The 19,817-nt window shown below is 36.9% G+C and overlaps 4 protein-coding genes across 4 annotated transcripts; all 4 read left to right on the plus strand.

The window, feature by feature from the left end:
* Positions 1-2,496: 2,496 nt before the first annotated feature.
* LOC117922747 lies at positions 2,497-3,730 on the plus strand. The gene is made up of 3 exons (XM_034840955.1): positions 2,497-3,025; positions 3,372-3,461; positions 3,585-3,730. The coding sequence occupies exons 1-3, from the start codon at positions 2,591-2,593 to the stop codon at positions 3,645-3,647; spliced, it is 588 nt and encodes a 195-aa protein (XP_034696846.1). The 5' UTR covers positions 2,497-2,590; the 3' UTR covers positions 3,648-3,730.
* A 1,302-nt stretch (positions 3,731-5,032) lies between these two features.
* On the plus strand, positions 5,033-7,361 carry LOC117921715 (GDSL esterase/lipase 5). The gene is made up of 5 exons (XM_034839675.1): positions 5,033-5,394; positions 5,517-5,638; positions 6,243-6,473; positions 6,645-6,900; positions 7,007-7,361. Exons 1-5 carry the CDS (start codon positions 5,118-5,120, stop codon positions 7,252-7,254), a joined length of 1,134 nt encoding a protein of 377 aa, XP_034695566.1. The 5' UTR covers positions 5,033-5,117; the 3' UTR covers positions 7,255-7,361.
* A 710-nt stretch (positions 7,362-8,071) lies between these two features.
* LOC117922366 lies at positions 8,072-19,781 on the plus strand. The gene is given in 17 exon segments (XM_034840497.1): positions 8,072-8,321; positions 8,405-8,532; positions 8,841-9,071; positions 9,197-9,391; positions 9,393-9,465; positions 9,557-9,712; positions 9,715-9,763; positions 15,033-15,226; positions 15,309-15,430; positions 15,593-15,823; positions 15,903-16,161; positions 16,253-16,479; positions 18,112-18,385; positions 18,460-18,581; positions 18,762-18,992; positions 19,088-19,343; positions 19,435-19,781. Coding segments are annotated over 17 exon segments (3,231 nt in total). The 3' UTR covers positions 19,668-19,781.
* LOC117921606 (GDSL esterase/lipase 1-like) lies at positions 14,961-16,755 on the plus strand. Its single transcript, XM_034839546.1, has 5 exons — positions 14,961-15,226; positions 15,309-15,430; positions 15,593-15,823; positions 15,903-16,161; positions 16,253-16,755. The coding sequence occupies exons 1-5, from the start codon at positions 14,962-14,964 to the stop codon at positions 16,483-16,485; spliced, it is 1,110 nt and encodes a 369-aa protein (XP_034695437.1). The 5' UTR covers position 14,961; the 3' UTR covers positions 16,486-16,755.
* Positions 19,782-19,817: the final 36 nt, after the last annotated feature.

Raw genomic sequence — 19,817 nt, forward strand, 5'->3', positions numbered from 1 at the left:
TTTTTATTTCTTTCACCTGTCCTCATCACTCTTGTATTTATTGGTTCCTTCAATCTTTCACCATATGAAGTGGGTTGTGCACATGATGGCCCCCACCGCATTCGACACTTACTTTTTTGTGGGTTTTGCATTAATTTCAAAATTAGCACAATTTACTGAAAAAGAAAAGAAATATGTATTTTTTTTTATATTCTCCTAGTGCATTGTAGTCTGAAAGTGAGGTTTTCTTAGGGACAAACCCATGTGTCAATGTTGGAGGCTTGAAAAAAATGGTGTTTGGATTTGATGCTTAAGATGAGTGTCGGCCCTGGGATAGTGCTTAAACCCTAGGGGTGATTAGCAGAATCATGACTTGAATATCGATTAATGGGAGATGTCAAATCCCAAGATCTCGATCATATGTTAGTTGAGAATGCTGTTACACGTGGTGGAGGGTGGAGGGTGGTGGGGTTAGTTGAAGGGTGAAGGGTGGTTGAGGTGTGAGGCTGAGCTGAGCTGAGGGAGGACTCTCCAAAAATGATGAGAGGAGAGGTGAGGTGAGGTGGAGGTGGGGGCCAATTTTTATTTCTTGGAGATCACAACACCTAGTTTCATGAGCCCCTGCTACGTTTCTACTGTTTTTGTGCAAATGGACAAGGACGAGGACAACCAACATCATCTTCGATTCATCAAACTGCATAAAGGCATCCTCGTGATTTTTGTTGTCACAGAGACAGAACAGAAGGCAGCAGAGGCAGCAGCGGCAGCAGCGCCCTTTGCCCACACGGCCGCGGGAGACTCCCCCACCCCCATTACCACATTCCCCAAATCCATGATTACCATGTGATTCCATCTTATTATGGGGTTGTTAAGGAGGCACATAGGCCCTGAGTCCAAGGCACAATGACTCCCAAGTTGTCGTGGGCTTTCTAAATTGAACATATTTGATGATATATGAGCATATAACAAATATTGTACATGCATCTTTAAGTTGTATTTCACTTTAAGTGCCTGTCATATGCCTAGGCACAAGGCCTTTTTTTTCCCGCCTTTGAGTGGCCTTGTGCCTTTCATAACTACATAACCTCTTCCCTCTGCCTTTTTCCCCTTTTATTGATATTGTTGTTGGAGTGAAGGAGAGAGTAACCCACTTTGCCACTCAACGTCTCATTCTTAAATTTGGTCATACCAAACCCTTTTGAATTAGGGATGATGGACATTTGATCTCGTTATCAAACCCTATATAATCGACTTGGAATTGAGCAAAGGCTATAATGATCTTGTCGTACTCGTTATGATCAAATTTTTGACAACATGTCGATCAACCACCCATTCACTAAAAGATTCCAAGATGCCAAATTCAAAATCTATATAGTTGAAATTTATGATCAAATTTGACCCATTGATAAAGGTAAATAAGGATGTTTTAATTGCAATTTTGTAGCACTCGCTTTTTCTCCCTCACATGGCAACTGAAGGGATACTGTTCCACTTTTATGTTAGAGGCAAATAGTTTCTACACATTATAATTCCAGTTTTAAGGAAGATAATCACAAAAATTTGAAAGCAGTGTCAATGACCAAGAATTTGGTGTTATGAACGAATTCATAGAGTGGAGGCCTAAACTTGAAAGCGACCTGTCTATAGCTTGGGTTGGATCCAAGGCCACCCAAGAGAGGTCCACACTCAACCCCATCAATTTTCAGACATATGGCGGACCAGTCTATCAGCACAATGAGTACCCTCAACACAAAGCAAACCCCATCATCGACCCCAATTATAGAGGACCCACTAATCTGAAACAAATTTGAAGGCCCAACCCCATGTATTGGTGCTTGATAAGATATAGGCCCAGGACACAGGGATGGCTGTACTAGCCTCCCAGGCCAACTTGCCTGAAATGTTAAGAATGATGAGACCATCAACTTTTATGAGTTGGTTAGCTAATGTAAAAATTAATGAACAAATTACAGAAGATCAAGATCATGCCCTGATTTTAGAGGAAATCAGTTTTCCATAATCTATGATACTAATAGGGAAGAGATGGAAGCTATAGGGACTTTAAACAATCATGCCCTGGTGCCTCTTGGAAGTATGCTGAACAGGGCTCAAGCAATCTTTGCCTACCAGTTCCTGTTAGTCTGAGCAGAGTATGAAGACTCTGGGCAGACATTAGAATGCCGAGAAAGCACAGACCTCAACTCAACTGAGCTTAACACAAATTAACAATGTAATACCAATCATAATGAATTGATCAAAGATCTTATTGTATGGAATATATGCCAAAACTAGAGTATTTCCCTTTGAAGAAGTCATCCCTTTCTAACAATAGAAAGGTTTGGGAATTGGGAGTTACTCATAGCAAGGAAGGAATAAGAAAGGGCTTCAATCAGAGGATAACATCATATTCCTTCTTCCTATGGAAGTAGTGCCATGTACTAATTAAAAAACTAAACAGATGAACAGTTAAATTACTTAGGCTAATTAAACTCCAAGATGAAGAGCTGCAATGGCTGTTCCAACACATAATTCAAATCGTTTGTCTTTACAACTCCACCATGCATATTCTTTCAAGAGGTGTTGTTTCTTCTTTCTCATCATCCTTCTTTCCATGGCCATGATGGTGGGTGTTGCTATATTGACCATTGTCTTCATCTTGAAGCCCCAAAAGCCTGTTTTCTCCCTCCAAACAATGAGTTTGGAGTCCTATAAGCTAGACGTATATTCAAATTCAACCCTGTTTATTTCATCTGTTATTTCATTAACTTTAAATGCTCAAAATCCTAACAAGGTTGGCATAGGTTTTAGCCCTTCAAGACTTGATATCCTCTACAAGGGACTTCCCATAGGAGTAATACATGTTCCTGGATTCTACCTGCCTGCCCACAGCTATAATGTGCTTGTGAAAAACCGGGCTTTGTTTCCCTGTGTGAATGTTAGCCAAATCATTTCCGAGGTTTCAAGGCAAACACTGATTCAGATGAGAATACTAGGTGACATTGGAGCTCACGTGCGGGTGTTTCATATAACCCTACCGAAAATCAAGGTCTGTCTTGCATCTTCTTTTGTCAAGATGAAGCTCTACTCTTTAGCAGCCATGAAAGTAAACCCTCTATTGTGAAAGAAGTAAAGCTATGAACACAATGCCCTTTCCTGCTTCCCTGCTTCCCTGCTTCATCTAGTCTGAAATTGTCTTGCTACATTAGTCTAAAATATATAAAGAGCTTATTTAGGAACGATTTTAGGAAGTGTTTATAGTCTTTTTAGCACTTTAAATTTTGAGTGCTAAAATGGTTAGAAAAAATTTCTAGAATCATTACCAAATGGGTTCTAAAGCTTATATGATAGGATTTTACTTTGAAAATTTGTTCTTGTGTTTCCCATTTGTGTAGCTTGCCCTGGACTGCAACATTAATATTGATTATCAAGAGCTCACATTCAAGAATGAATTGTATGCCATGGCAGTAAAACAAAATCTCAACGTACGTCCTCCCTTATCGCTCTTGTTTGTCCTCTTTTCCCTTATTTTGGTAGTTGTTTAAATGGTTTACATATCTGTTTATCTATTTATGTATCCATTTTTGACGTCTACTTTTCCTTTTCAGGCAGCATTTCCTGCTAACTTCCAAACCTTCTCCAAGAACTGTTCAGTAGCCTTCTTAATATAAACATGCACTATTGAGAAATATAATGTATCATTTTGATTGTTAACAGAGGTTTTGTTCTCTTATGGCATCCCTTTCCCATTGGAAGTATAGCTATTCTAGTTTAATCAATATGCCAAAGTCCAAATGGTTAGAGTTTTTGTTTCATGTGGAACTTCTCTGTTTGTAGATTTCTTAGGACTATGGTTATTTTTTATCTCTTAAGGAAAATAATTTTCTCATATTTGATCATAATATGATTTTCCCTTAAAATTTTCAGGAATCAAACATAGCGTATATGTAAACTTTAAATGAGGGTTATATTCATTAATTCTCGAGCAGCCTTGGTCTCACAAGGCTAGGAATGCTTTTTGTTTCTTTCAAATCACTCTCAAATAGGCTTTCATTTAAGGGTAGGTAGAAGAAAACCTCATATTTTTTCATCTTCATCTAAACCTTGTGGGATCATCATTTTATAAATTTTGGTTACAAACCCTTCTCTGAAAAGAAAAAAAAAAATTCAAAAACCCTCTGCATTGACCAAAAACTATACATAAATACTTGATTGGCTAGGTGGGCATTCTAGATAAAATGAGTACTTTTGAACCATTCTACCACTTTTTTTTAACTTAATCAATGATCTAAGTCAATAGTCCATGTGCAGCATGCATTAATAAAAAACACCCAAATCAGCTTTTCTGAAATAGATCTTCGTCATCACAAGTGATGACCATTTAACTAACTTCAACTTGCAACTGCATTTAAGGCGGGAAAAAGCTATGCTCTGGGTCAGTCGAAGATGAATACAACTACACATTTTTCTTTTTCACACCACATTAAAAGGGTTAAGAGAATTAAAGAAAAAAAAAAAGGCTTCACATGTGGAAACAGCAATAATGTTGCTGACAGGAGATGCATAAAGGACTGCCAAGGACCCAATCAGAAGTTGCCACATTGATGATACTAAAAACAAATTGATAGTTGTTATGCCACATAAAGCAAATAAAATTTGACCTTCTCGAATCTTTTGTTGGCCTCCAGTTAACAGTGCTCACTCTGACAAGCTCCTTTCCCCAAAACCTCAATCTCATTTACTTCCCCAATTTCCATCTTAATTTTATGTTTTTTAATTGCCTCAAACTCAATTCAAACTTAACGCTACTCATGAATTTTGATGTGTCGAGCAATGGTGGATCTACAATGTATATCAAGCTGATATGGGTTACAACAAATGGATAGTTTAAACTTGAGACTTCCCGTAAAACAAGGCTCTGATACACAAGTTTAGGGTTAATGTACTAGCTATTTTGTCTGAATTTGAATTTAGAGTACTAATTCATTGACAATTAACGGAGTTCCAAAGCAGGTATGGACATATATTTGTGTGGATAGTTTGGTCATTTCAATAGTAGCAACAATGAGGTTAGTACATTTATGGGTCAATTATAAGTAAGGCATGATGATGAGTAAGACTAAGGTGAAGAAGTCTTAGCCATGGCCAGGCTGATCAGCTCCCTCTCCTGCATCTTGATTCCAACAATACTTCTCTTCCCAACAATCTGTCTCAGCAAAACCCAGAACCCAGAAAGCCAAGCAGCAGAAGCATCAGCAGCCTTGTTCATATTTGGAGACTCTTTCTTTGATTCTGGAAACAACAATTACATCAACACCACAACACTGGACCAAGCAAATTTCTGGCCTTATGGAGAGACCTACTTCAAGTTCCCAACAGGGAGATTCTCTGATGGCCGTCTTATATCAGACTTTATTGGTGAGATTTGGAAGCCTTTTGTTCAGTTATCTGATATGCAAATTCACTTGGCTTATAGGCCAACTAGGCCTTTTTATCTCTTCCACTTACTCTTCCTTTTTTATCTGTCACTTTCTTTGTAGCACAATATGCAAAGCTGCCCATAATTCCTCCCTTTCTCCAACCGGGTGTTCATCAATTTTACTATGGAGTGAACTTTGCATCTGCTGGAGCAGGAGCTCTTGTCGAAACGTTTCAAGGGGCGGTACGTAAATTCTACAGTAGATATCAACAAAATATGCTTTGTTACTGCTGTTTTAGATAATGTGAATGTACATGATCAATCATATTTTGCATACTGTCTTGCTTTTGAGATTACCTGGGATTGAGATGAGAAAGTGCTGGAAGTCCATTTGCTTCCAAAATGACAAAGTCAATGGCTGAAACCACCTTTTTTTTGGTGAGTTTTGACAAGTCTTTTAGCTCACATGGGTAGGGGCCAGTTGAGGGGAGAGAGAAACACAGCTCCAAGCTATATGTAGATTTGATTTGTGAATACTCAACCCCTGAAAAGGTAAAGGGAAGTGATAAACTTTTCAAATTGTTTTAATCAAAGTTCAAACTGCTTATTTTATATATAAGCTGCTAGAAAATCTAGCATGACTCCAAAAAGGTAGATTGGCAGTTATGGACTTTTAGCAGAGTGTAAAGACAATTTGAAATAGACATGAATCTACCAGAGATCATTCTTAGAAAAGAAAATGATTCAAGTTAGGCGTTTACAATACCTACTCACTTCAATAGTAAGGGATTACTTGAATTGTGAATCTTCTTGAAACTTACTAGAAGGTGGTGTGATTAATTTTCAGGTAATCGATCTCAAAACACAGCTAAAGTACTATAACAAGGTAGTGATTTGGTTGAGACACAAGCTGGGCAATTTTGAAGCAAAGATGAGACTATCAAGAGCTGTGTATTTGTTTAGCATTGGGAGCAACGATTACATGAGCCCGTTCTTGACTAATTCTACTATACTAGACTCCTACTCTGAATCAGAATATGTCGGTATGGTGATTGGCAACTTGACAACCGTTATCAAAGTAAGCATCACTCCTATTTTCAGCTTCTTCAACAAACACTTTAGGATAAATCACTGAGACCTCAACTTAGGCATTTGAGACTAGCACTTTTAAGGACAGTGCTTTCATCTTCATGAGATCAAATGTGGTTAATTTATTAATGCCCATGCTTTATTATTGTTAATTTGGCAGAAAATATATAGTAGAGGAGGCAGGAAATTCGGGTTTCTCAACTTGCCACCATTGGGTTGTTTTCCAGGCCTCAGAGTACTCAAACCAGATAAGAATGGTAGCTGCTTAGAGAAAGTTTCAATGCTAGCAAAGTTACATAACAGAGCTCTCTCCAAACTTCTTGTAAAATTAGAAAACCAGTTACTTGGATTCAAGTACTCATACTATGACTTCAACAGCAATCTCAAACAAAGGATGAATCGCCCCGCTAAATATGGTACATATTACATACATGTCATAGCAATTCTCATTTCAGGTTTGTTACTGCTGATCATTAATTGAAGTTTGCTTTGTTGAATGGGGAAAATGCTGGTGTCACGAAGGTTTCAAGGAAGGCAAAACAGCATGCTGTGGGACGGGCCAGTTTCGGGGAGTATTCAGCTGTGGAGGAAGAAGAATAGTGAAGGAATTTCAGTTGTGTGAGAACCCAAGTGAATATGTATTATGGGACTCTTTCCATCTCACTGAGAAGCTATACAAGCAATTAGCTGATGAAATGTGGAGTGGATCTCCCAACTCTGATGTTGTTAGGCCTTACAGTCTCAAAAACCTATTCTTCCCAAGAGTATAGCTTTTTCAATTTTTATGGCTACTGCTATAGAAATTGGAATAAAACAAGAAAGAGAAGCAATTTCACTGATTTTTTTTCCTGCTAATAAATCAATGAAACCCAATTTCCATGTTCTTCAGGATGGAAAAATTGTACCTGTGCTATGTAGATTCTCAGTATGGTAGAGCTGATCTCTGTTTCCAGCTGAATCAGAAAAATGTTCAATCAAATAATTGCTCCGGTAGCTGCAGTGAGAAACAAATTAAAATTGAAACCCTAATAGAACAATATTACACCATCTTGACCCAAAACAAACACACAGAAAAATGAAAATTTTTTATTACCAGACAAGAACAAAATTCAGAAAAGTCATGGCTGAACTGACTCTGGTTTTATTGACCATTTGATGAACTGATAAAAGATTTTTATCAGATGGGAATGTATGTAAAAGTTGGAACAAGGGAGAAAGATTAAAGTAAATGAACCAGACATCTAACGGCAAGATTCAGCAAATCTATTTTTAGTTCAATCAAATAGGTGTTCTGCTTGCAGCAATGAGAAGCAAATTAAAACTGAATAACTTTACCAAAAATATACACAGAAGAAAAAGAAAATTCTTGATTACCAAATAAGAACAATGAAAAAACGTCATGGCTGAGCATATTCTGACTGCCAAAGTCATGATCAGACATAATTCAATCTCTGCATATCGGTCAATGGCACTGCTAGTTCAACAAAAAAGAAAACTTGTTCACTATTTGATCTACCTTGCAAAATTGTCTTCACTTGGCTATATAGAAGTAGGGAGAATGATTACAGAAAGTGAATCAGACATTAAATGGCAAGTCTAAGCTTTCATATAATCTATTTGTCTGTTGTTTGTGTATGTATTATCATCCCAACCAGCAGCCAGCCCCAAAAGCATGCTGCACTTTTCATCTTTGGTGATTCATTTTTTGATGCTGGAAATAATAACTTTATCAATACCACCACTGATTATCAGGCAAATTTCTGGCCATATGGGCAAACCTTCTTTGACTACCCCACTGGAAGAGTTTCCGATGGCCGCATGATCCCTGATTTTATAGGTGAAAGGACTAGTTTTAGCATGTTGTTTTCTTTTGCATCTGAATAAGCTGTTGCCCTCCTGACTTTGGTTGGTTTGCTTCAGCTGAGCATGCAAAACTCCCATTCATTCCACCATATCTACAACTTGGTAATGATCAATTTTCTTATGGGGGAAAATTCGCATCTGCTGGAGCTGGAGCTGGAGCCCTGGATGAGATTAATCAAGGATTGGTATGTCATCTCTTGAAAAGGGATTACAATAACCTAAGGAGTTGGTACTTGGTGCTGCAGGCACTAATGGCCTTGAAATCTAATTGGGCCAACTCAGCTCAGTTGATTATGTCACTCCATATTCAAATCCATACTCTTGATCACAACCCATTTCATGTTTAGGCTTGCTTATTAATAACAGGCTGAAATCATTGCATCTAAACTAATTTGACATAACTTTTTCGGCTAACTTGGCTTTGCACTTTTTTATTTACTTGTACAGCACCAAACATTTTTGTCTTGAGAACATGCTTGTATACCATTTTCAGGTGATAAGCCTAAACACTCAGCTAAGCTATTTCAAGAATGTGGAGAAACTGTTTAGGCAAAGGCTAGGTGATGAAGCTGCCAAGAAAGTGTTGTTTGAAGCTGTGTACTTGATCAGCATTGGCACCAATGACTACCTGAGTCCCTTCTTTAGAGACTCCACTGTGTTTCAGTCCTACTCTCAGAAACAATACATAAATATGGTGGTCGGCAATTTGACAGAAGTCATCAAAGTAATATAGCATCTTTTGTCTTTGAAACCATTTTTTCTACTTAATATGCTAGAGAATGTTCTTTTTTACATTAAAAACAGTTTTATTTTTCTATGTTTAGCCCTTACTGTTTATCTATGTTTCAGGAAATATATAAGAAAGGAGGAAGGAAGTTTGGGTTTGCTAATTTGGCGCCATTGGGTTGTCTACCAATCATGAAAGAAATCAAACTCCAACAGGGAGGCACCGGTGAGTGCATGGAAGAAGCCACAGAGCTAGCAAAACTACACAACATAGCTCTCTCCAAGGCCCTGCAGAAGCTAGAGATCAAGTTAAAAGGCCTCAAATTTTCAATTTCCAATTTCCAATTTCTATACTCTCCTTGAGGAAAGAATGAACAAGCCTTCAAAATATGGTATGCTGCCCTCATCTTCATATTATGTGCTTTTCCCTGTGGCTCAATTGCACTTCTGTTCTAACTTACCTTTTGTGTTGATGCTGCTAAGGTTTCAAGGAAGGGAAGAAAGCATATTGCGGTTCGGGTCCCTACAGGGGCCTTTTGAGTTGTGGAGGGAAGAGAACAATAAAAGAGTATGAGTTATGCAGCAATGTAAGCGAATATGTGTTGTTTGATTCAGCTCATTCTACCGACAAGGCCAACCAGCAATGTGGAAGGGAACTGGCAATGTCTCAGGACCCTACAATTTGGAAGCGTTATTCGGAGATAGTCAAGAATAGATAGAGAGTAAATAATTTCAGACATCTTCCTGACACTCACATATGCCAATGAATAAATTATCAGTCCAATTCATTTGTACTTCGTATTTTCAAACGCCTGATAAATGTACTCAATACTGTGTTTCTTCAGAATGAAGGTTTAGTTCAGACAATTGGACTGGAAGTAGTTTCCAACTAATAAATTTAGCTTCTTGCTACTTCTATCAAATAATTTCTCTGCTTGCAGAAATAAGAAGCAGATTAAAATTAAAACCTTATTACAAGAATGTGGAAATCCGAAGGAAATACAGTAGTGTTACAACTACAATTGTATTATAGTTGTATCACAGCTATGATATAGTTGTACTTCAGCTGTTATAGTAGTATTTCCTATTCTAAGTTTATTTCCTGATTTTATGTGAGACTTTCTCTCTTAAAATTAAGGATTAGATTTTTTTTTCTAAAGGAGATAGCCTTAGTAATTCATATATATAAATATCAATACTATAATCATTTTGAAAAATATATATATATTTTTTCTCCCTAAAATTTCTTCATGGTATCAAAGAGCATATTCTGAACTATTCAATCTTGTCCATAACCAAATACCGAATGGCCACCAAAAAGGACTCCTCAACCTCAGAAGTCACCTCCACTCAAGAAGTTCCTATTCCAAGCAACAATGGAGGATCGGATGGTGTCGCTCTTCTCATTACTGGACACGAATGGAATGGGTAAAACTATCTTCAATAGTCTCATGCAATCATGATGTTCATATGTGGTAGAAAGAATAATGACTACCTCATTGGTGCAGTGCCTCAACCTACGAAAGAAGGCTCAAAATTCAAAGGATGGAAGGTTGAGAATAATATGGTTATGTCTTAGTTAATTAACTCGATGAATAATGACATAAAGGAAAATTTTATACTCTATAAAACAACGAAAGATATCTAGGAAGTAGTAAAGGAGATTTATTTTGATATGGAAGACACAACAACCAAGACATTTGAAATAGAAGGGATCCTCTATAAAATAGAACTACAAATTTTTATTAGGGTTGAAAAAAAATCTAGATGAAGTTTGATGCAAAATATTGGGAACTAAACTTTTACCCAACATCCGAGAAGTTGCCTTAAAAGTGCGCCGAGAATAAAGTAGAAAGAAAGTCATGTTGAGGCCACAAACTAACCAACTTATCACCTAGGGTTTAGCCTTAGCGACTCGTTGTCCTCCTTATCTTCCTAATGGCAACCGAGAAAGAAAAATGAGACCTTGGTGTGATCATTATCGAAAACCAAGTCATATGAAGGACATGTGCTAAAAAATCCATGGAAAACCAGCAGATTGGAAGCCGTTAGGTTCTCAAAATGATAGATAAAGTTAAGGACACTATGTCACCATTAAGGACAACCTAGCACCACCTAATTCTAGTATGTTCAACAAAAAGCAAGTGGAATTGTTGCAAAAAATGTTCAACTAATCCTCGTAAGGGGTAAATTCCTCCAATTCTATCATCAGGTCCGAATCCTTAGTTCAAAAAGGTAATTTTCTTACTACCCTAAAAGTAAAAAAGGAAAATTTGAGTCCTTAAATTGTTGACTCAAGAGCTTTTGATCACATGACTGGAGATGCCACAATTTTTCAAAATTATACACCTTGTTATGGGGATTATATGGTTCGTATAGTTGATAGTTCTCTCTCAAAGGTAGCTGGTACAGGTTCTATTGTCATCTCTATGGACCTCACTCTTGACTCTTTTCTTTTTGTTTCAAACTTGGATTGCAATTTGTTGTCCATTAGTAAATTCACTTACGAAAAGAACTATGTTAATAATTTTTTTTCCTAAACTATTGTGTTTTTCAGGATTTGAATTCAAAGAAGATGATTGACAATGCTAAGGTGTGTTCGAGACTCCATATCTTCAAAGTGGTTGATTATATTGAAAGACAACTTCAATCGGCAGTTGGTGAAAAACGGTATCTTTTGGTTTTTAGTTCTAACAAAGATAGTGATGTTATGTTATGGCATTATTGTCTAGGACATCCTAGTTTCACGTATCTCAAAAAACTCTTTCCATTATTATTCACTAAAAGTTCAAATGTTTTTCAATGTAAAATTTTTTAATTATCCAAGCATGTTTGTAAGTCCTATCCAATTCAACCATACAAACCATCTCATCATTTTTCCATGATACATAGTGATGTTTAGGGCTCATCTAAGATAAAGAACATAACATGGACTAGATAGTTTGTGTCCTTTGTAGATAATCATATTAGAAGTTTTTTGGATATTCCTAATGAAAGAAAAATCAAATGTGAGCCAAATTTTCAATAAAAAATTATAACATGATTCAAACCCAATTCCATGTCAAAATACAAGTGTTGAAAACTAACAAAGTTATAGATTATTTCAATTATATTGAGGGAAATTCTTATTAAGAAAAAGAATAGTTCATCAAAGTTATTGCATTACTCCTCAGCAAAATGAGATAGCCGAGAGAAAGAATAGACACTTATTAGAAGTTACAAGGGCCCTTATGTTCTCTTCCCATGTCCCAAAGAATTTTTGTGGAGAAATTGTACTTATATAATCGATCTCATCAATAGAATGTCTTCTCATGTCTTAGGTTTCCAAACATCGTGCAAAGTCTTTCTCAAATCATACCCTAGGACTCGACTCATCTCCTCCATGAAAGTGTTTGATTGTTTAGCCTTTGTTCACATTCCCCAACAACATCAAAGCAAGCTTGATCCCAAGACTATTGAGTGTATTTTCCTAGGAACTCTCCAAATCATAAGGTATCTAAGTGTTCATCTCCCATCACAAAAAAGTTCTACACCTCCATGGATGTGACATTCTTTGAAAATCAACCTTATTACTCCAAAACTAATATTCAAAGGGAGAATATAATTCAAGAATACTAGTTTTGAGAAATAGAAACCATGATTGAACCTCAAACACTTAAGTTTATTATAGTTCACAACTCTAATCCTATCTTTCTTGCTCTAAGTCTCCTATTCCAAACTACCGAATCCGTAGACATTAAGTCGAGTACTCTTCTTTGCCCAAACCAATCTCAAACTATTAATAACAGTGAATTCATTGTCTATTCAAGGAAAAAAAAAAGTCTTAAGAAGATATAGAGTAACAAACACATCCCGAGCTAGTACATGAAACTGAACTGAATTCGGTCCCAAAAGAGACACACTCAAGTAACATTTATTCTAATCCTAATGAGCCAAAAGATGATGAACTCAATTTACCAATTTCCAAAAAGAAATAAGTAAGATCTTGCATAAATCATTCAATTTATATAACTTTATCTCCTACAAGAGTTTGTGACAGGTTATTGGGCTTTTGCTACCAATATCACATAATTGGATTCCCAATAATATCCAATAAGCCCTACAAATACTTGAATGGAAGACAACCACTAAGAAAGATATCTGAGCTCTTAAAAAGAATAGGACATGAGAACTTGTTGAACTTTCAGAAAGAAATAATCCAATCAAGAGTAAGTGGATTTTCACAATCAAGTACAAAGCAAATGGGAATGTGGATAGATACAAATCTTGACTAGTTGCTAAGGGATTTACGCAATTCTATGGAATTGACTACCAAGAAACCTTTGCTCCAATTGCCAAATTGAACAAAATTCGTGTTTTGTTGTTGTTAGCTAATTGGCCTTTTCATCAAATGGACATAAAGAATGTCTTCCTCAATGGTAACTTAGAAAAAAAAGTGTACATGGAAATTTCTTCACGTCTTAAGACTAAGATAAACATTAACAAAGGTCTGCAAACTAAAAAATCCTTATATGGTCTCAAGCAATCTCCTAGAACTTGGTTTGATCATTTTACCAAAACTATAAAGAGGTTTAGTTACTCTCAGTGTCAATCTAATCACATGCTATTTGTAAAACACACAACTAAGGGAAAAATTGTCATTATCATCGTTTATGTAGATGACATAATTCTGATTGGAGATCATAAAGAAAAAATAGGCAAAACTCAAGAGTTTCTTACTCATGAGTTTGAAATTAAAGACCTAGGGAATCTCTAATATTTTATTGGGATGGAAATTACTAGATCAAAAATGGGTATTGTAGTCTCCCAACGTATGTTCTAAACTTACTAAAGGAGACTGGGATGCTTGGTTCTAAACATATAGGCACACCTATGGACTACATTACTAAACTAAGAATTGTTGAAAGAAGCGTTTTAGTGGATAAAGGGAGATATCAAAAGACTTGTGAGAAAACTCATTTATCTTTCTCACATAAAACCAAATATTGTCTTTTTAGTCAACATGATTAGCGAATTCATAAACAATCCAACTAAGGAACATATGAAAGTTATGTATCGTATTTTAAGATATTTCAAAATGACTCTAAAAGAGGGACTCTATTCAAAAGAACACAGAAGACAAACATTGAAAATTTTCAAATGCAAACTAAGTTGTCTCCATAACTAACCGAAGATCAACCTCAGGATATTGCACCTATGTATGGGGGAATTTGGTTACTTGGCGAAGCAAGAAATAGTCTATTGTAGCTTAGAGTAGGGCGTAAATATAATTTAGAGTTATGACACATGAAACCTATGAAGGAATGTGGTTAAAGAGACTCCTAAATGAGTTAAAAATTCTAGTAGAAGATTCTATGGAGATGTTCTGTGACAATCAAACTGCTATAAGTATTGCTAAAAATATGGGTCATCATGATTAGACGAAGCATGTGAAAATAAATCACCATTTTATCAAGGAGAAGATAGAAGAATGAAAATTTTCATTGGTTTACTCTCCAATAGCTCTTTAGACAATAGACATCCTTATCAAGGCACTTTCTAGAACCAACTTTGAAAACTTGAGATCCAAGTTGGAAATGATCAACAATTACAATCTAGCATTTTTTCTCCCTAAAATTTCTTCAAAAAAAACATCATGGATGCAGCAACCCTTGGTGCTAAAGTCATCATAGCATGATCTTGGTACCCAACTTGTTGCCCAAGTTTCCTTACGATGTAACATGAAGTCCAAATTGTACTAACTGATGTAACATCCTTCAATGTTTGAATAAAAATAGTATATTGACCATTTGATATTATACTGATCAATATCTTCATTGCATTGCTATATATTGAAATTGAATAAGGGAGAGAGATTACAGAATACAGAAAGTGAAAGGAGATTTCAAATGGCAAGTTTAAGCTTCCAAATAATCCATGTCTTGGTCTTCTGTGCTTGCATTCTCATCCCAACCAGCAGTCAGAGCCATCCCCACCAGCCCGAAAAGCATGCTGCACTTTTCATCTTTGGAGATTCATTTTTTGATGCTGGAAACAATATTTACATCAACACCACTACTGATTATCGGAGAAATTTCTGGCCATATGGGGAAACCTTTTTCGACTACCCCACTGGGAGAGCTTCTGATGGCCGCTTGATACCTGATTTTATTGGTAAAAGAGTTGTGTTGTATGCTGTTATCAAAGCATCTGACTTAAATCTGTTGCCCAGATGACCCTTGTTTCTTTGCTGCAGCTGAGTATGCAAAACTCCCATTCCTTCCACCATATCTACAGCCTGGTAATAATCAATTTATTTATGGGTCAAACTTTGCATCTGGGGGAGCCGGTGCTTTGGATCAGACTAATCAAGGATTGGTATGCCATCTCTTGAAATCTAGATGGGATAGTCTAGCTCATTTCCATTACTGACCAAGCAACTCAACCATTTTTTTAGTTGATTATGTGAAGTGTTTGTTTGGCACAAGATGGATTAAATGTGAACGATCATGTAGATAACATGTCTTGTAACATTTTCAGGTGATAAATCTCAACACACAGCTAACCTATTTCAAGGATGTGGAGAAACTATTGAGGCAGAAGCTAGGTGATGAAGCTGCCAAGAAAATGCTGTTTGAAGCTGTCTACTTGATCAACATCGGATCCAACGACTACTTGAGTCCCTTCTTATGGAACTCCACTGTGCTTCAGTCCTACTCTCACGAACAATACGTTCATATGGTGATCGGCAATTTGACTGTAGTAATCAAAGTAATAGTAATAGCATCTTTTGTCTTAAAAACAGTTTCATATCTCTATGTTCTGTCCTTATGATTTGTCTATGTTTCAGGAAATATATAAGAAAGGAGGAAGGAAGTTTGGGCTTCTTAATGTGGGGCCATTAGGCTGTGTGCCAATTATGAAAGAAATCAAACTCCAACAGGGAGGCATGGGGTGCATAGAAGAATCCACAGAGCTAGCAAAACTACACAACATAGCTCTCTCCAAGGTCCTGCAGGAACTAGAGAGCAAGTTGAAAGGATTCAAATATTCAATTTCCAATTTCTATACTTTTCTTGAGGAAAGAATGAACAACCCTTCAAAATATGGTATGCCATCGCCCTCTTCATATTATATGCTTTTCCCTGTGGCCAAATTGCACCTCTGTCATAACTCACCTTCTGTATTGTTTCTGCAAAGGTTTCAAAGAAGGGAAGATAGCATGTTGTGGTTCGGGTCTCTTCAGAGGACTTTCGAGCTGTGGGGGGAAGAGTAGCATAAAGGAGTATGAGTTATGCAGCAATGTGAGCGAATACGTGTTCTTTGATTCAGTTCATCTTACAGACAGGGCCTGCCAGCAGATAGCTGAGCTAATTTGGAGTGGAACTCACAACATTACAGGACCCTACAATTTGAAAGCACTATTTGTTTGATTGAGCTTATATGTTCAAATGCCAAATAAATGAGTTCAACATGTCAAGTGCTGTACTATTCTGTTTTACGACTCAGAAAATTACTTCTGCCAATAAAAATTGAAGTCTTAATGCAAAGAGAACTTCACGGCTGAAGAAAACCCTACCTATGGTTTTCAAAGCCACCATCAGATATGAAGTTCAAGAGGCATGGTCTTGGTAAACATCTTATTCCCCAAGTTTCATTACAATTTTCAATATGAAATGCAGGAATCTTTGAATATTAGTCCATATCAGTAGTTGAATGGTAATAAGATGTTGACCATTTGATATCATACTAATCAAAATCTTTATCACATGGCTAGCTGTATATAAAAGTTGGAACAAAGAGAAAGATTACAGAGACTGAATTAGGCTTCAAATGGCAAGTTTAAGCTTCCACACTCCTCTCACTCGGGCATCAAGAAGCCCTTTTCTGAAGTTGCCCTCCAGACGAGGGAATCCCTAAAAAGGCCCTATTTTCCTCTGCCGCTCTCAATCCTAGCAAGTACTAATCTAATCATGTATTTATTTAATTTTTTTTTGCAACCCCCGTTTGATTCCCAAGAAAATCCATCCCCCATTCGATTTTAGGGAAAATTCATCCTCGTTTGATTTCCGAGAAAATCCATGCAATACCCCCAAGGAAAACAAAAAAAATTGTTTTTTTTTTTGCTCCCTGTGTTTTCTGGATCTGTTCTAGGAGTCTCTTTGCTTTTGTGCCATTGAATTTAAATTTCACAAACCCTAAATCCACGATTTTTGAGCCAGGCTGAAAAACACAACCTTTGCCTGCAAATCATGATCAGATTACCAAATAGCATCTTATGTTTTTTTTAAAAAAAATAAAAATAAAATTGGACAGATTTTGTATTCTGTGCGCAGGCTGGCTGGGCTGGTAGGAAATACCGGGAAATTTCCCAAAAAATCGGTAAAAATACTAATAAATACCAAAATTTCTGTCAACCAATAATCGCTGACGAATATTGTGTCGGAGCTGGCTGATAAGCGATAATTCTCCGAAATATCGCCTAAAATTTTCAACATTTCAATCCTTGCTAGCAACATTACAGGATCCTACAATTTGAAAGAACTATTTGATTGAACTATGTTTCAGCACTTTGCTAACACTCGTATGTACCTCTTATTTTCGAACACTTAATAAATGTGCTCAATGTTTTCTTTCTTCTGAATGAAAGTTTTGTTGAGGGTCATTGGGTTAGAAGTTTCTTCCAACTATTGTTCACCTTCTTATTTTTTTCTTTCCTGATAATGATCAAAACACCTGCTAGATCTCTAGCTAACATAAAACTCTTGAGGAAGAGTAACAACCATGCTTGCTGCATCAGGAAACAGATTAAAATTGAAACCTTAAGAGAAAAATATTAGGCCATCTTGACCCCAAAAGAATGAAATTTTTTACTCCCAAAGTCATCATCAGATAAGGTTGGTTAACAATATAATATGAATTGAAAATTGTTCAGATTGATTCCTTCAAACCACTGCTAGTTTATTAAAAGAATTTCTGGACCATTTGATATTAACACTGATGAAAATGTTTGGCTATGAACAAAAGTAACAACCAAGGAGAAACATAACAGAAAGTGAGACAGTCTTCAAATGGAAAGTTCAGGCATTTCCGTAATCCATGCCTTGCTCTTCTGTGCATGCCTAGTCATTCCATCAAGAGGCCTGAGTCATCCCCACCAGATCCAGAAGCATGTGGCATTTTTTGTCTTTGGGGATTCACTTTTTGATGCTGGAAACAATAAGTACATCAACACCACTGATCAACGGGCAAATTTCTGGCCATATGGTGAAACCTTCTTTGGGCACCCCACTGGGAGATTTTCTGATGGCCGCCTGATCCCTGATTTTATAGGTAATGCAGTGTATTGTTTTCTCAAGCATCTGAGTTGATTTGGTGTCCAGCTGACCCTTGTTTCTGTGCTGCAGCTGAGTATGCAAAACTCCCATTCCTTCCACCATATCTACAACCTGGTAGTAATCAACTTACTTATGGGGCAAACTTTGCATTTGCTGGAGCTGGTGCTCTAGATGAGACTAATCAAGGAAAGGTATGTAATCTCTTGAAAATGGATTAGAATTACCTAAAGTGTTAGTGCCTTGTCCTGCAGGCATGTATTGGGATAACTGGGTCATCTCCGTAAGTAGATTCTCAGAATCTCAGTCCATATTCAAAGGCAAAGTCCTAGTTAGTATTCATGTTTGACGGCATGGTCTAGTACTATTTTCAGGTGATAAACCTTAATACACAGCTGACCTATTTTAAGAACATGGAGAAACTGTTGAGGCAGAAGCTAGGTGATGAAGCTGCAAAGAAAATTCTATTAGAAGCTGTTTACTTGATTAGCATTGGAAGCAATGACTACTTGAGTGGTTACTTCACAAACTCAAGTGTGCTTCAGTCCTACCCTCAGAAGCTATACCGGCATATGGTGATTGGAAATTTGACAGTTATTATCAAAGTAATAGCATCCTTTATCTTTGAAACCATTTTTTCTACTCGATATACTAGAGAACAGTGGTTTTGGCATACGCTTATTATGTGTCTGTTTTTCAGGAAATATACAAGAAGGGAGGAAGGAAACTTGGGGTCCTTAGCTTGGGGCCATTAGGTTGCATACCAGCCATGAAAGCAATCAAGAAACCAGGAACTGGTGAGTGTATAGAAGAAGCCTCAGAGCAAGCAAAACTACACAACAAAGCTCTGTCCAAGGTTCTGCAGAAGCTAGAGAGCAAGTTAAAAGGATTCAAATACTCGATGTTTGATTTCTATACCACTGTTGAGGACAGAATGGGCAACCCTTCAAAATATGGTATGATTTCATCATCTTTATATGACATGCTTTTCTCTGTTCCCTAATTGCACCCTTGTTCTAACTCACCTTTTGTGTTGGTGCTGCAAAGGTTTCAAAGAGGGGAAGACAGCATGCTGTGGATCAGGTCCCTACAGGGCTCTTGTTGACTGTGGGGGGAAGGGAACAATGAAAGAGTATGAGTTATGCAGCAATGTAAGGGAATATGTGTTCTTTGATGGAGGTCATCCTACTGACAAGGCCAACCAGGAAATGGCCAAGCTAATGTGGAGTGGAACTCACAACATTACAGGACCCTACAATTTGAAAGAACTATTTGCTTGAACTATGTTATAGCATTTTGCTGGCATTCATAATATGTACCTCATATTTTTGAATACCTGATAAATGTGCTCAATGTTTGGTTTCTTCTGAATGGAAGTTCTGTTGAGGCAATTACATTGGAGGTTGTTTCCCAACTTGTTATCGCCTTTC

This window comes from Vitis riparia, chromosome 9 (genome assembly GCF_004353265.1).
Source record: "Vitis riparia cultivar Riparia Gloire de Montpellier isolate 1030 chromosome 9, EGFV_Vit.rip_1.0, whole genome shotgun sequence".
In the NCBI taxonomy this organism is placed as follows: domain Eukaryota; kingdom Viridiplantae; phylum Streptophyta; class Magnoliopsida; order Vitales; family Vitaceae; genus Vitis; species Vitis riparia.

Coding starts and splice junctions, on each gene's coding strand:
- LOC117921606 (XM_034839546.1), top strand. CDS start 14,962: ATGGCAAGTTTAAGCTTCCAAATAATCCATGTCTTGGTCTTCTGTGCT. Junction 15,824..15,902: donor ATTTGACTGTAGTAATCAAA/GTAATAGTAATA, acceptor TCTATGTTTCAG/GAAATATATAAGAAAGGAGG. Junction 16,162..16,252: donor GAACAACCCTTCAAAATATG/GTATGCCATCGC, acceptor GTTTCTGCAAAG/GTTTCAAAGAAGGGAAGATA.
- LOC117922747 (XM_034840955.1), top strand. CDS start 2,591: ATGGCCATGATGGTGGGTGTTGCTATATTGACCATTGTCTTCATCTTG. Junction 3,026..3,371: donor TAACCCTACCGAAAATCAAG/GTCTGTCTTGCA, acceptor CCATTTGTGTAG/CTTGCCCTGGACTGCAACAT. Junction 3,462..3,584: donor CAGTAAAACAAAATCTCAAC/GTACGTCCTCCC, acceptor TTTCCTTTTCAG/GCAGCATTTCCTGCTAACTT.
- LOC117921715 (XM_034839675.1), top strand. CDS start 5,118: ATGGCCAGGCTGATCAGCTCCCTCTCCTGCATCTTGATTCCAACAATA. Junction 5,639..6,242: donor TCGAAACGTTTCAAGGGGCG/GTACGTAAATTC, acceptor ATTAATTTTCAG/GTAATCGATCTCAAAACACA. Junction 6,474..6,644: donor ACTTGACAACCGTTATCAAA/GTAAGCATCACT, acceptor TTAATTTGGCAG/AAAATATATAGTAGAGGAGG.